Source organism: Pleurodeles waltl, chromosome 8 (genome assembly GCF_031143425.1).
Source record: "Pleurodeles waltl isolate 20211129_DDA chromosome 8, aPleWal1.hap1.20221129, whole genome shotgun sequence".
NCBI lineage: Eukaryota > Metazoa > Chordata > Amphibia > Caudata > Salamandridae > Pleurodeles > Pleurodeles waltl.
The window spans coordinates 1036281596-1036295806 of NC_090447.1; the positions used below are offsets into that span (position 1 = coordinate 1036281596).

A 14211-nucleotide genomic window follows, 5' to 3' on the forward strand; every position below is an offset into this window, starting at 1 on the left:
GAAGGAAATGAAACCATGGTGCAAGATGACAGGAAAAAGAGAACACAAAGGGAAATAGATGCAGCTCTCCGCAGTGCAGCAGAAAAGCCGCTGCTTTACCTTGCACAGATTGCATGGAGAAGCACCCTACAATACCCTGTGGGGCCCTCCCGCATTTTAAAGCAAAAAGTCACTTGTTTTAGCATTGTGGTGGCCCCAGGAGAGCAGGGTGACCACCAAAATGATAATAAAATGCAGGGGGAGCTGGAGGAGGAGCGCAGCCTCCACCCAAAAGGAATTCAAACGTCCCGACACTCAGTTTCAGAGGACACCAAAATGAAAACCCCTCAAGCATTTTACAATATTTCAAAGCACTCACCAGGTTGGAACTTTTGTTTTAGCTGGGAGTGATGCTCTCTCTAGGGGAAAAACGTTTGTTTACAATGTTTGTGTCCTAAACATATCTAATTTGAGCTGTTCATATTAGCAAACACCCTCAAGGGGTGAATGGAGGTAATTGCACCTTGGTGTTTTTAAAAATGATGCACTTTAGAAACCATGTCAAATGTGCAGCATTATGCGGAATGTTTTTATGTTGGCCACAAGGACACAGTGTGAAAGTCTACAATTACACAGGGATGTAATTATTTAATTGCATATTTCATGCTAATGGTAATCTTGACAGTACAAACCAGTCATTCATGTTTATAACATAGTCTTGTAAATGTGTTATGGGAATAATTAGACTGACAGCCACCTGTGTTCAAAGTAGATGTGCTTTATTGCCAGTATTAAGTGTTCTCACTCAAAGTTACACTCAGAAATTGCATTAGAATCCAAGCAAATGTTTTGACATTTGAATTGTTGGTTTAAATCTCTCCTGTTGGGGAGACAAGAATGATTATGCAATGCCATCTCAAAGTATTTCTATCAACTTGTGTATATTTGTAAATTGTTGCATAGTATTGAGCAGTGTGTGCACAATAAATGTATTTTTTTCCTTTTTAAAAAGAAAAAGCACAGACTGGACTATCATGTATTGAGTGTTCTTATTGTGTATGTTGGACCTGGCTCTTTCTACAGGGTCATTCCCCAAACTTTTTGCCTTTTCCTCCTTATTTTACTGACCCTTTTTGGTTGACGTTATGACTCTGGGCACTTTACCACTGCTAATCAGTGCTAAAGTGCTTGTGCTCTCCCTTGTAAACTTGTTATAATTGGCTTATATCTATTTGGCATATTTAATTTACCTGTAAGTCGCTTGTAAAGTGGTATCTCTACACCCAGGGCCTGTAAATTAAATGCTGCTAGTGGGCCTGCAGCACTGCTTGCACCACCCACTGAAGTAGCCTTTCAAACCTGTCTCAGGCCAGTTTTCTGCCACAGGGACATGACATCTAAATTTACTTGCCTGGCCCAGAACTCCTCTTTTACTACATGTAAGTCACCCCTAATGTAGACCCTAGCTAGCCCTATGGTCAGGGTGCCATGTATGTAGAAGGTAGGACATGTGCCTAGTAGCGTGGCCTGTCCTGGTGGTGACAAACAGCCTATTTGGTTTCTCAATGCTGTGAGTGCTGCCTTCTCATAGGATTGCATTTGAAATGCCCTGCCTTATGTGTGGGGGGTATTGTCTGATTTATGAGGGGTAGCGTAGGCATGTTTGGTGTGGTTGTAATGGTAGTGAGAAATACTGCTTACTGGTGTAGGTGGATTTTTTATTATCATTACAGAAATACCACTTCTAGAAAGTGAGCATTACTCTGTGCTTATAACTCTGGTGTTTTGCAGCTTTTCTCCAATCCACGTCTGGGCAGAGTGACAGTTGGGCTTTGTACATACTTTTCAGACAGCATGTACACAGGGAGGGTGGAGGTGTCACAGAGTTACATCTACATACTGAATAGTCTTTTCTGGCTGAGAGTAGGGAGAGGCGGGGCACACCTGCATTTGTAAAGGCTATGCCCTGGCTTCACAGAATAGGGTTGTTTACCCCCCAACTGATGTTTGGAGTCTGTGCTGGAGGATAGAAGGGGCACTCCCAGAACCAGTTGTAACTCATTGGAACATCCTCTCCCCATTTTTGTGAAACACACTGTAAACTGAGTATAAATACAGGAGATTTTCCCCACAGTTGAGACATGAGGAGACATTTTTGGGACATCTTCAGGACACAGAACGTTATTGAATGGACTCACCAGGACCCACCTTGGACTGCTGATGCTGTGCTGACCTGTGACGTGCTAGGTCACTAGGAGGAACTGCCACCATCTGTATCCCTGGTGGTGGCCGGTTGTTTGGGCCTTCTAGCCATGTGCTTCTCCCTCTCTTCAGTCTCCAGGGGCAGGGTGCCATGGCCCCTGACCCCTGCAACTATCCACAGTATGAGGAGGGCTTCATTTTCCTTGTTTTGGCGCATAGCGCCGAGTACAGCGCTTTGTTCGTGGCTCTCTAGCACCTCATGAGTGCTCTCCTTGTGGGCTGGAGTGCACGGCGAGCACCCTGATAGTTCCTGCAATTCGTGCTTGGACGCGTGTCACCAGGGGAATCACCGCTGCAGCCCGGGCGTTGTTAAATTTGGAGCGTGACAACAGTGCACTTCTCAACGTGCCACGGAGGCGAGACCCACTCTGAAGGACGCCCCCGGTGCACCATCCAGCATTCGCTTCTGGGCCAAGTCACTGCCACGGCCCGGGAGGAGTTTGTGCACCAGACTCAGGTATGGGTGTGGCCAGGAAGAAGCAAGGCACCGAGCTTGCGGTGCGCCCCCTCCCCTTTCCCTCTTCACACAGTGAAATCATAGCCTCAGGAGGTCCCCTTCCCTTGAGGTGACTCCCCTGTCCGCCTCCTCGCTCCAGATTGCAAAGGAGAGTTACCCCACCGGGCAGGAGGGCAGTCTGGGAGCCCGTTGCTTGGGGTTAAAGTTACTTTAGGCCCCTCCCAAGGAGGGTCAGTTGCGACACGTGGGGCGCCCACAGATACAACGCCCCCCACCCCATAGGATCCATACGTGGCCCCTGTTTTCACTCATAGGAGCACTGGAGGACCCCCTTTTCTGGATCTTCGTGGCACTAGGAGTGCCTCTTCACCATAGTGCAGGTACTCTTTTGGGACATACTGGTTCGTAGGTTTCGGATGTGAACAGTACAGAGTGATATAAGGACCTGCTTATTTTATGGGGTGCTAAATATATGTGTCGACGTTCCTTTTATGGGCATGACATGCTGATATGTGTTTTATGACTTGACATAGGGTTTTATAATGCTCTCAATAAAGGCATGTATTATACTTCCATGACAAGTGCATTTCCTTGGTGGAATTCTTGACTACTTCTTATGTTGCAGAATCCTGAGTACTTGTGTGTTCTAATGTGACTGCTGCTTATTCTTGGAGAGTATTAGGAACCTGTGTAACATTCTGACAACTGCTAAGGAAGCAGGATATTACTGACATGTAATGTTTGGTCTAATTATGTTTTTCTGCAATACTGTTTATTTTACATAGCTCAGTGTTGTGTTTACTTTGTGTAGCACATATTGCATCACGTGTGTTGCGTGTGTTGTGCAAACGCTTTACACATTGCCTCCAGGTTAGGCCTGACTGCTTGTGTCAAGCTACCAAGGAGGAAAGCAGGGGTTATCTTGGATGTGTAACTCCCTTGCCCTGACTAGAGTGGGTGGGTTCTGCCTGGCTTAGGTGCGTATCCTAGCCAACCAGAAACCCCATTTCTAACAGTGTACTTGTGAATGGTGATTACTAGCCCACACCACCTTCCTTGAGTAAGCCTTGGACTGCTCTGTTTTGCTACTCTATGAGAGTCAAGAGCTACATTAGGGTGCTTGGTTCCAGGTGGAGAACAAATGTGGACCCATTACTTGTGCAGGCCACACAACTAATGGCCCATTTCCTAACACACACCCAGTCGCAGACACACTTAGAGACTCACACACTCACAGACCCACTCAGAGATTCATGCACCTACTCACAGACTCACACACTTACTCACAGACCCACTTAAACACTTATGCATCCACTCACACACCCACTCAGACATTCACACACTCACTCACAAACCTACTTAGTGTCTCACACACCCACTCACAGACCCACACAGACACTCACACACCCATTCAGAGAGACACTCTCACACCCACTCTCATACCCAGAGACACCCTCTCACACCTACTATCACACCCAGACACTGTCACACCCACTGTCACACCCATTCTCACACCCAAAGACACCCTCTCACACTTGTCCTCATACCCAGCCTTTCAGTAAGGCACAGTGCCAATCACTAGCCACCTTTGAACACGCACATGTTTTGCTTTGCTGTCATAATAACCAGTAAAATGTATAACCTTGCAAGTTACATAATGAAGCCATACTTGTATATAGTCTTTATTAAAAATGTAATGAAAATAATGAGCCTTTATCAAAAGTATAAACCATAAAATATTTTGCAATGCATGCCTTTTATGTTCACCACTTAAAATGCAAACATCACCTTCTTACGCCTTTTTATTAATAGCTTATTTGTGGTCATAGCCTAACTCTGCTAATCCAGTCTGCTAATCAAAGTTGTCGAACTCCCAGCTTCAAAATTATAGATCAATTTGTGACTTCATTTTTAACAGGATATCTGTTACTGTTAAGAAGCACACCCTCTAACAAAAAAACAGACTTTTTGACTCTGTCAATGTTTTTTTTTTTTTTTTTTTTTTTTTCAAATTATAAAAAAATACTTACATTGTTTCCTTCCATTAGTTTGCATTGCCTTGACTCTCCACTACTTGTTTATTACAGCCTGGCAGTGGAAATGAGAAAAGGTAACGCCAAATTATGGGAAGTAATATGATACAAATAAAAAAATAATAAAAGATAATGCACGTGTTTCTTGTCAGCATTTTGGCGTCATAGTTTTAAAGTGAGGTAGACATAGTGTACCCTTTCTAACAAACTGAAGTGAGAAAAGCAACAGAGAGACGTTTTTCAAGTAAGGTATTTATTTAAATTAAAGTGTGTTTTGTATCGGGAAACTCACAATCCCTTAATGTTCTGTTTTTTTGTGTTTTACAAACAGATGAAGTCCAACATCATATGAGTTTAAGCCTTTCGAGAAGAGACAGCCCAGCGCAAAAATTCCAGTCAAAAGTTCCTGAATATGGTAAGGCATTACACCATTTAGGACAGAGAGGAAATGCGTGCTTGCTTAGTCTCCAAATTACAGAAGGCTTACATACTGTTAAAGTTAAAACAAAAACTGCAGCTGGCTTGTGGGTTGCCATTCCAGTGACATGATTAGCACTACTTCTTCAAACTTGGGATATATTTGCAGACCCCATTTCTTTATATTGTTTACTGATGAAGGTGTCTATCAATGTATATCCATACATGACACAATTGTGTCGAACCAACATTCCAAATGCGTGACACATTTTCTTTTCAGCAATGTCTGAAGGAAATTCTGTGGCCTTCAGAGCAGAAATCTTAAGAGGAACTTTGGGTGAAACTGCATGCAGTTTATGCGCTGAGATAATTCTTACGAACCCTTTTTGTCTTGAATGGTACAATGAAAACTTGTAGTTCATCCTTATCGGTCAAGTATCATTTTTCCGCTTTGTGTGCAGCCTGAAAAAATCTTTCACTGCTTTCAGAAGTGATCGAGTCACAACTATTTCTGTGCGTGCAAACTATGCAAAGTGGACCATGCTTGGACTTTTAAACCTGTAGATCGAACACGTGACTGAAAAACATGCAAACATTGGAGATTAAGAACAGTCATAAATTCAAAGGTAGTGATAGTAACACAGTCTGAGGCGTGATTAGCAGGCTGCGCCCCGGAAGAGTGGGACTAGTTCTAAAAACTGGTGGTTTTGCTACGGAAGATGGCATCTCCTAAGTAAAAAGATCAAAACCGGCACGAATGGTCATCAAACTGTGAACTCAGGTGCTACTGGAAAGGCGGGGGAGAGGGGTGTGGGGCATGTAGATCTCACTTTTAGAAAGATAGCTTCTGAGACCCTAGACTTGAGACCCTACCGGGTGAGTAGTGCGCTTTATAAATCCCTGATTGATTGATTGATTGATTGAGACCCACTGGGTCAGCACTTCCATGTGTACTAGTTTGACTTCTAGGCCTATGCCACTAGATGCTTACTCTTGAGTGATCCACGGGTTAAAGCCTCCACTTTGTCAGTGCTGTAACAGCATAACACAATCTATTCATATGAGATCGTACAGTGCACCACTGGTAATATTATATCATGGGCTTAATCTTCTTGCGATGTACGTCATAAAATTGACTATCGTATTTTACACAATATTGTATATTTTTATTAATCCTGTGCCCAGCTATCTGTGTTACCTATAATCCTGTGACAGGTTGCCAGTAAAGCAACCAGAGCTGAAACATGTAGATTATGTAGCGTGTGCGATACCTGTGGATGAGTAAACTACACCAGACTTCGGTTAGTTCAACAGTGGATGGAACCTCTGAGGCAATATCTCTTTTCAGAAAGATCATGTTACAGTTGTAACAAGCTTCTCCCAAATAGTAAATGGGAATGTTTCTCATTTTTGATACTGCCGTGGGACGTGTGGCCCAACGTATTGCCAATTAGGTCCTTCAATTTTTTTAACCATAGCAGTTGTATGTTGTTGATAGGTTATTTTTAAAGGCAAGCATTTTGATATCTCACTGTGTCAGTAGCGTGTAAAAATAAAGTCTGCATCTGTTCTGGTTGATTTTCTCACTCAGTCACTTTCACTCCTACTTCTGAGCTGCGATGAGTAGAAATGTGCATCAGCTTTTATTAGCTTCTGTTTTCTACACTACAACTACAGCAAACACTCTCTCAAAGGGGATGTAATGAGGTTGTGGCAACTATAAATAGCATTTTCCTGGATCGATGTGTTGCATGCAGGCTGCTTCCGAACTTGGATAATCTCCGCATAGGAGTCTCTTCTTCATTGCAAAGGAAAACTAGATGCCAAGCAATGTATACACTTGAAGTGTGTGGGTTCTGCTGTCAAGCGTTTACTCTTTTAGAATGTTATATATTTACTTTCCTTTTGTGACAGGTCAGGAAGAAAATGTTTAAATATTGCTATATACTGAATAATCAGTAAGAGTGAGTCAAAACGCATACGTTTGGATACTACTATCTAACGATTATTTAAAAAAAAATGCTAACTTTAATAGCATTATAATGTGTGGATGAAAATGTGTTAGCTGTACTTTCTTCTGGAAGTCAACCCATGGAAGTATACTTTTTAGAAGGAGACAGTCAATACAATTTGAGTTTGCAGAATTACATTTTTGCATCTGGTTGCTGACAACATATATAATAAGGCTGTCTTAATCCAAGTAAAAAAAGTGTCCTATTCAGAAAAATGCACTTTCTGTTATGGACTCTAAATATATTGGATCTTTTACAGTTCCTTCAACTGGTAACACCTCAAAAAGGTCCCTTTAATTAAGATTTTAAAATTCCTGTAACAAATATAGAATCTACTTATGTCATTTGCACCGAAAAGGTGTCAAGATTACAAAAATGCCCTCATTTACTGCATGACAAAAGTACTGTTTGATTTAAAGTGTATTGCACATACAATTATTCAGAGAAAAATATGTGGCTTTTGGGGTGGGAGGTATAAATCCTCTGGATATTTAGAAATTGGTGGCTGCTGGACCTCTGATAAAATTCCATTTAATGTTTAACAGCTAGTTATACCCTCTAGGGCAATGGGAATCATACAATTTTTGGGCGGATGCCTTCATCTCCCAAACTGTAAATAAACACCCCTGTCTCTGAAAAAATGTTAACCGAGCACAAATATCAAGATTGCTATTTTCAGATTGAGATACTTTAAAGTGGGACGATGAGGTTTCCAACAGCAGACTGCTGAAAAATGAAATACTTTAAACCTACCAGTAAGAGTGAAAAATGAACATTTAAATTTAGGACGTACTCGAAAATGTGGTATTTTTCATGAAATGCCACGTAAGCAACTGTCAGACATATTCTTTCAACTTGTAGCAACAAATACGTTTGTACAGATATAATGTGATCTATTTTGTGGAAAATCCTTGCCTCCTAGTGAATGAACATAAATAATAATATTTTATCATAGTTGCAAAACATGACGTGTGGATTTTGCATAATTTTGCACTTCACTAATCGTCAGGACTCTATTATCTGGGGTTTCAGTTTTTGGATATATTTTCTTCTCCTGAGTATATGTTGCCTGAAAGACACTCAACGCATATTATAGCATGATTTACAATTTTAGACAGGTGAACACTCTCCATGGTGTCATGGTTGTGTGGCCTGGCATGATTGTATAGACAGCAACAATGTCGACACCTGGTTGTGATACATATGATTTGCCCAGTTATACTATGAATCAAATGATATCATAAATTAGGAATTATCTAATTGACTAAACTTGAGAAAGGTTCACCGGTCCTGGCATGCACAGACATTCTCTGCCTATCTCTTCTTTCTGATTTGCAGTTATCTGTCTTCTTTCAGATTAGCTATGATCAGACTGCCTTCCTTAATTAAATGTTCAAGGGCACCGACTTCAGAAAAGTTCCCTCTTCACACGGATTTCTCAGCCAGAGAGAATATGTTTTATTTGTTCTCTTCAATAAAAACAGCTTTTCTTTTGCACCTTCTTTAAACCAATCCCAGAGATGTCCCTGGCCTCTCGTGACCTCTTCTGCAAAGGGTGGAGGCTGCAATTACTTCCCTTCATGCACAGCGAATTGAAAAGTCGGGTTCCATAAAGAAACAGGTATCGATCCAGCTGCAAGCCACTAGAGAGCCATCTTCTGAGCGAGATGGTACAAACTCCAAGGCAGGTTGTCGCATCAGTTCAACATACAGCTGGCACGGACAGTACGGAAGAAAAGAATGCCAGGGAACCATGCGAGAGCCACCTTTGCCGCCTCGAATTCAGACAGTGAAAACAACATGGCAAACTTGAATGCGAAAATATATGCGGGTGATATGTGGGTGGATCACATATCACTATCGTCAATTATTGCAGTGACTAACTAGCGATACTGGATCAATCATTGTGACTTGTGGAACAGAACACATTAAAGCGATTTTTATTTAAAGTTAAATTATCTATTCTTAGCATTGAAATTGTACCGAGTGAAGCTAGCTGATAGACATAAAACTAAGGACAAACATTTTTAGACAGCTGCGATTTTAATAGACACACTGTAATTTCACCTACTTTTACAGCAAATTAAGTCACTTTGATGATGAAATGCACAATTTATAAATTTCTAAACCCGGTCAATTTCATCGTGAGGATTGATGACTGCTGTGATGAGACAATGCAAAAAGCTAAAATAACACCCAAAAATGGACAAACAATGATAATTGAATGATAGTGATACATGTTATAGCTTCCACCTTTACACACATATTAGGGTTTCCACTTTTAAAACATTGGCCACTTATTTTAAAATCTTGTCTTAGCTCCTTAGCTGCTAGGCCTTCTCCCCTCCCCCCCCCAACTCCTGTGCTGAGCCCTTTTTTGGCTATTTGAGGTCGTTTGCACTTAGGCCTTCATAACTTTTTGTCCACAGAAGCTATCCACGCCAAATTTGCGTCCTTTTTCTCCAACATCCTAGGGATTCTAAAGGTACCCAGAGTTTGCGGGTTCCCCTGGAGGAGACTAAGAAATTAGCCAAAATACAGCAAAAATGTTGGTCGTTTTTAAGAAAAATGGGAAAAAAGGGCTGCAGAAGAAATCATGGGTTTGCGGTGCTAAAATCCCCATCTTCCCAGCTTTCCAGAACAGGCAGACTTGAATCAGAAAACCACATTTTTCAACACAATTTTGTCATTTTACTGGGATATACCCCATTTTTACTATTTTTTGTGCTTTTAGCTTCCTTCCAGTTAGTGACAAAAATGGGTGTGAAACCAATGCTGGATCCCGGACAGCTAAACATTTTTTTAAAGTAAATAAAATTTTAAATTCAAAAAGGGATCATTTGTATTGATCCTACAGAAAATAACAGATGAAATGAAAAATATTGAAATTGAGGTAAAAAACAGCCATTTTTCCCCACGTTTTACTCCATAACTTTTTTCCTGCAATGTCATATTTTGAAAAGTAATATACCGTTACATCTGCCGAACACTTCTGGTTGCGGGGACATATAGGGCTTGTAGGTTCATCAAGATCCTTAGGTACCCAGAGCCAATAATGGAGCTGCACCTTGCAATGGGTTATCATTGTATACAGGATGTACAGCCGTTCATTAGGTGAAATATAAAGAGTGAAAAATAGGTACCAAGGAAAGCTTTGTACTTCCAAAATGGGCACAAGATAAGGTGTTGAGAAGCTATGGTTATTTGCACATCTCTGAATTCCGGGGTGCCCATACTAGCATGTGAATTACAGAGCATTTCTCAAAAGGACGTCTTTTTTACACACTGTCTTCCATTAGAAGGAAAACATGTAGAGAAAGACAAGGGGCAATAACACTTGTTCTGCTATTCTGTGTTCCCCCAAGTCTCCCAATACAAATGGTATCTAACTTGCTGACTAGGCCTAATGCCCGCGCACAGGAAACGCAACATGGTCACATCACTTTTTTACATTGAAATCTGACCTGTTTTTTGGAAAGTGCCTACCTGTGGATTTTGGCCTCTAGCTCAGCCGGCATCATGTGAAACCTACCAAACCTGTGCATATTTGAAAACTAGACACCTAGGGGAATCCAGGATTGGGTGACTTGTGGGGATCTCACCATGTTCTGATGCCCAGAATCCTTTGCAAACCTCAAAATTTGGCAAAAAAAACACTTTTCCCTCAATTTTCGGTGCTGCAAAGTTCTGGAATCTGAGAGGAGCCACAAACTTCCTTCCACCCAGCATTTCCCCAAGTATCCCTATAAAAATGGTACCTCGCTTGTGTGGGTAAGCTAGTGCCCGCAACAGAAAATGCCCCAAAACACAATGTGGACACATCACATTTTTCCAATGAAAACACACGTGTTTTTTTGCAAAGTGCCTAGCTTTGGATTTTGGCCTCTCACTCAGGTGGCACCTAGGGAAACTTAGGAAACCTATACGTTTTTGGAAACTAGACATTTAAGGGAATTCAGAATGGGGTGACTTGTGGGGCTCTCACCAGGTTCTATTACCAGAATCCTTTGCAAACCTCAAAATTTGGCAAACAACAGTTTTTCCTTAAATTTCGGTGATAGAAAGTTCTGGATTCTGAGATGAGCCACATTTGTCCTTCCACCCAGCATTCCCCCAAGTCTCCCAATAAAAATGATACCTCACTTGTGTGGGTAGGCCTAGTGCCCGCAACAGGAAACACCCCAAAACGCAACATGGACATATCAAATTTTTACATTGAAAACTGACATGTTTTTTGGAAATGTGCTTAGCTGTGGATTTTGATCTCTAGCTCAGCCGGTACCTAGGAAAACCTAACAAACCTGTGAATTTTTTAAAACTAGACATCCAGGGGAACCAAGGATGGGGTAACTTGTGGCACTCTAACCAGGTTCTGTTACCGAGCATCCTTTGCAAACCTCAATATTTGGCCCAAAAAAACACTTTTTCCTCACATTTCGGTGATAGAAAGTTCTGGAATCAGAGAGGAGCCACCAATTTCCATCCACCCAGCATTCCCTGAAGTCTCCTAATAAAAATGGTACTTCACTTGTGTGGTAGGTCTAGTGCCCGCAACAGGAATAGATCGCACAACGGTCAAGGTTGGCCCTTGCTTGAGGGCAACTGTTGACCCTGGGGTGATCCATTCCTGATGCAGGCACTAGGTACAGGCACTCAAGTGGGGTAGCATTGTTATCAGGACAGTTGGGGAAACACTGGGTGGTAGGAATTTTGTGGATCCCAGCATATTCCTGTAGTTTGTGTGACAGAAATGCAAGAAAAAAAATAGTTTTTATTCAACATTTCACCTTCAGGGTATTCTGGGTAAGAAAACGTGGGGATTCTACACAACTGACGTTTCTGTGGAGTCCCCTGGATTTCTAGTTTCCAGGAATGTCTGGGTTTGGTAGGTTTCCTTATATGGCCGCCAAGCCCATCACTAAAAACGCAGGTGCAAAACCACGTTGTTTTGTGATAGATAATTTTGATGTCTCCACAATACGATTTGGGCGGTGGAATTTGGGTCTGAACTAAATTGGGGAATTCCCAAGAGAGCACTCTTTTTGTGGTTGTCGCCGCATGCACCTGTTCTCTGGGTTGGGCTAACCCGCTATTGTCCAGCTGCACAGACTGTGCTTGCGAAGGGACAACAGGACTGTCCTCATCACCTCCCTCATAATCAATGGAAGAGGAGTTATCGAGTCCTCAGGCTGAAAAATCACTCCCAGAGTCTTGTGATTTAAAAGATCCCGCAGAATAGTAATGGACTTATTAGAGAGACTGCCAGCATAGCCATACGTGATAGTCTATTAACTGTTGGACATCGCGGAGCGATTTTAATCATGTTTTATGTCCTTTACGAATTTTATGAACATATGTATTTATTATTTTGTAATTGCTTTTATGGATTTTAGTCGAAATAAAGTTATTATTATTAGTACACTCCCAGAGTCTGCGCCATTGTCCTATCACTCAGATGCTGTCTCAGTATATGTTGACTTAGGGGGTCATTCTGACCCTGGCGGTCGGTGTTAAAGCGGCGGCCAACCCGCCAACAGGCAGGCGGTAAAAAAAATTGAATTCTGACCCTGGCGGGAACCGCCAACACAGCCCGCCACTTTAACACTCCGACCGCCACGGCGGGGCAAACAAACAGCGCAGCGGTCACCGCCAACAGACAGGCGGCAGACAATGTACCGCCCACCCTATCACGACCCACCAATCCGCCACCTTCTCCGGGGCGGGAGCCCCGCCGATAAAAACACGGCGGAAACAGACCACGAACGGGAAAACGCTCACCTTTATACACTCCACGAGCAATCTGGACAGCATGGAACCCGAATTAAACATCCTACCAGCGATTGTCTACCTGCTCCTCTACCAGGAGCACGAACGCCGCCGCAGGAGACAACGGTGAGTACTGCACCTACGACACAGGGGAGGGGGGAGGAGAAAAGGTAACGGGCACACACATACGTGACACCCCCCTCCCCAAATCCCCACACACCAAAGCAGAGCAACAAGTCAGATTTACACCCCTCAAACCCCCCAGAATAATTCAAAGACAAAATAAAATGATCATTAAAATAGAAGTATATTAAAGCATATTGGAACTGAAGTGAAATATGAGATATTTAAAATAAATAAATCACAACATGAACAATGTATACATAGTCCAAAAGTCCGGCACATATTGGGTACATGCCATTGTTCGTGGGCCAATGTGCATTAACACATGGGCAAAGCCCACACACGAGACCCGATTCCATTGGAGAGAACACTGCTGGGGCATCAGATAATAAAACCACAGGCACCTCAGGGGGAAGGGAAGGGGGGGCACCTCAGCCACATGAGTCCACGACGCCAGATCCACGAGGGGCCTCCATGCCCACTGTACCATCCTGGGGAGTGCAAAGCCACAGTCTCTCAAGTCTCTACAGTGGGTGGGTTGCCCACTGTACCATCCTGGGGAGTGCAAAGCCACAGTCCATCTGGGGGATTACAGACTCCACTGGCTATGGAGGAGGCATGGTGCCCAGAGTGCTTCGTGAAGCCCTGCCCGACACAGATCCGGCCCTGCCAATGGGCCAGCGGTGCTTGAGATGAAGGGCCCAGCGGAGCGGTGCTTGAGAGGAAGGGCCCAGCGGAGCGGTGCAGAGACTTGAAGGGCCCAGCGGAGCGGTGCTTGAGAGGAAGCGCCCAGTGGAGCGGTGCTTGACTTGAAGGGCCCAGCGGAGCGGTGCAGAGACGGCGGGGCCCAGCGGAGCGGTGCTTGAGAGGAAGGGCCCAGCGGAGCGGTGCTTGACTTGAAGGGCCCAGCGGAGCGGTGCTTGAGAGGAAGGGCCCAGCGGAGCGGTGCTTGACAGGAAGGACCCAGCGGAGCGGTGCTTGACTTGAAGGGCCCAGCGGAGCGGTGCAGAGACGGCGGGGCCCAGCGGAGCGGTGCTTGAGAGGAAGGGCCCAGCGGAGCGGTGCTTGACTTGAAGGGCCCAGCGGAGCGGTGCTTGACTTGAAGGGCCCAGCGGAGCGGTGCTTGAGATGAAGGGCCCAGCGGAGCGGTGCTTGACTTGAA

At 43.5% G+C, this 14211-nt stretch overlaps 1 protein-coding gene across 1 annotated transcript in view; it reads left to right on the forward strand.

The window, feature by feature from the left end:
* The window catches only part of LOC138249575 (protocadherin-9-like), a 1035193-nt gene that overhangs the window by 528290 nt on the left and 492692 nt on the right, over positions 1 to 14211 (forward strand). The window contains exon 3 of the mRNA XM_069203521.1: positions 5063 to 5146. Coding sequence (XP_069059622.1) covers positions 5063 to 5146 — 84 coding nt within the window. The remainder of the gene's footprint in view (positions 1 to 5062; positions 5147 to 14211) is intronic.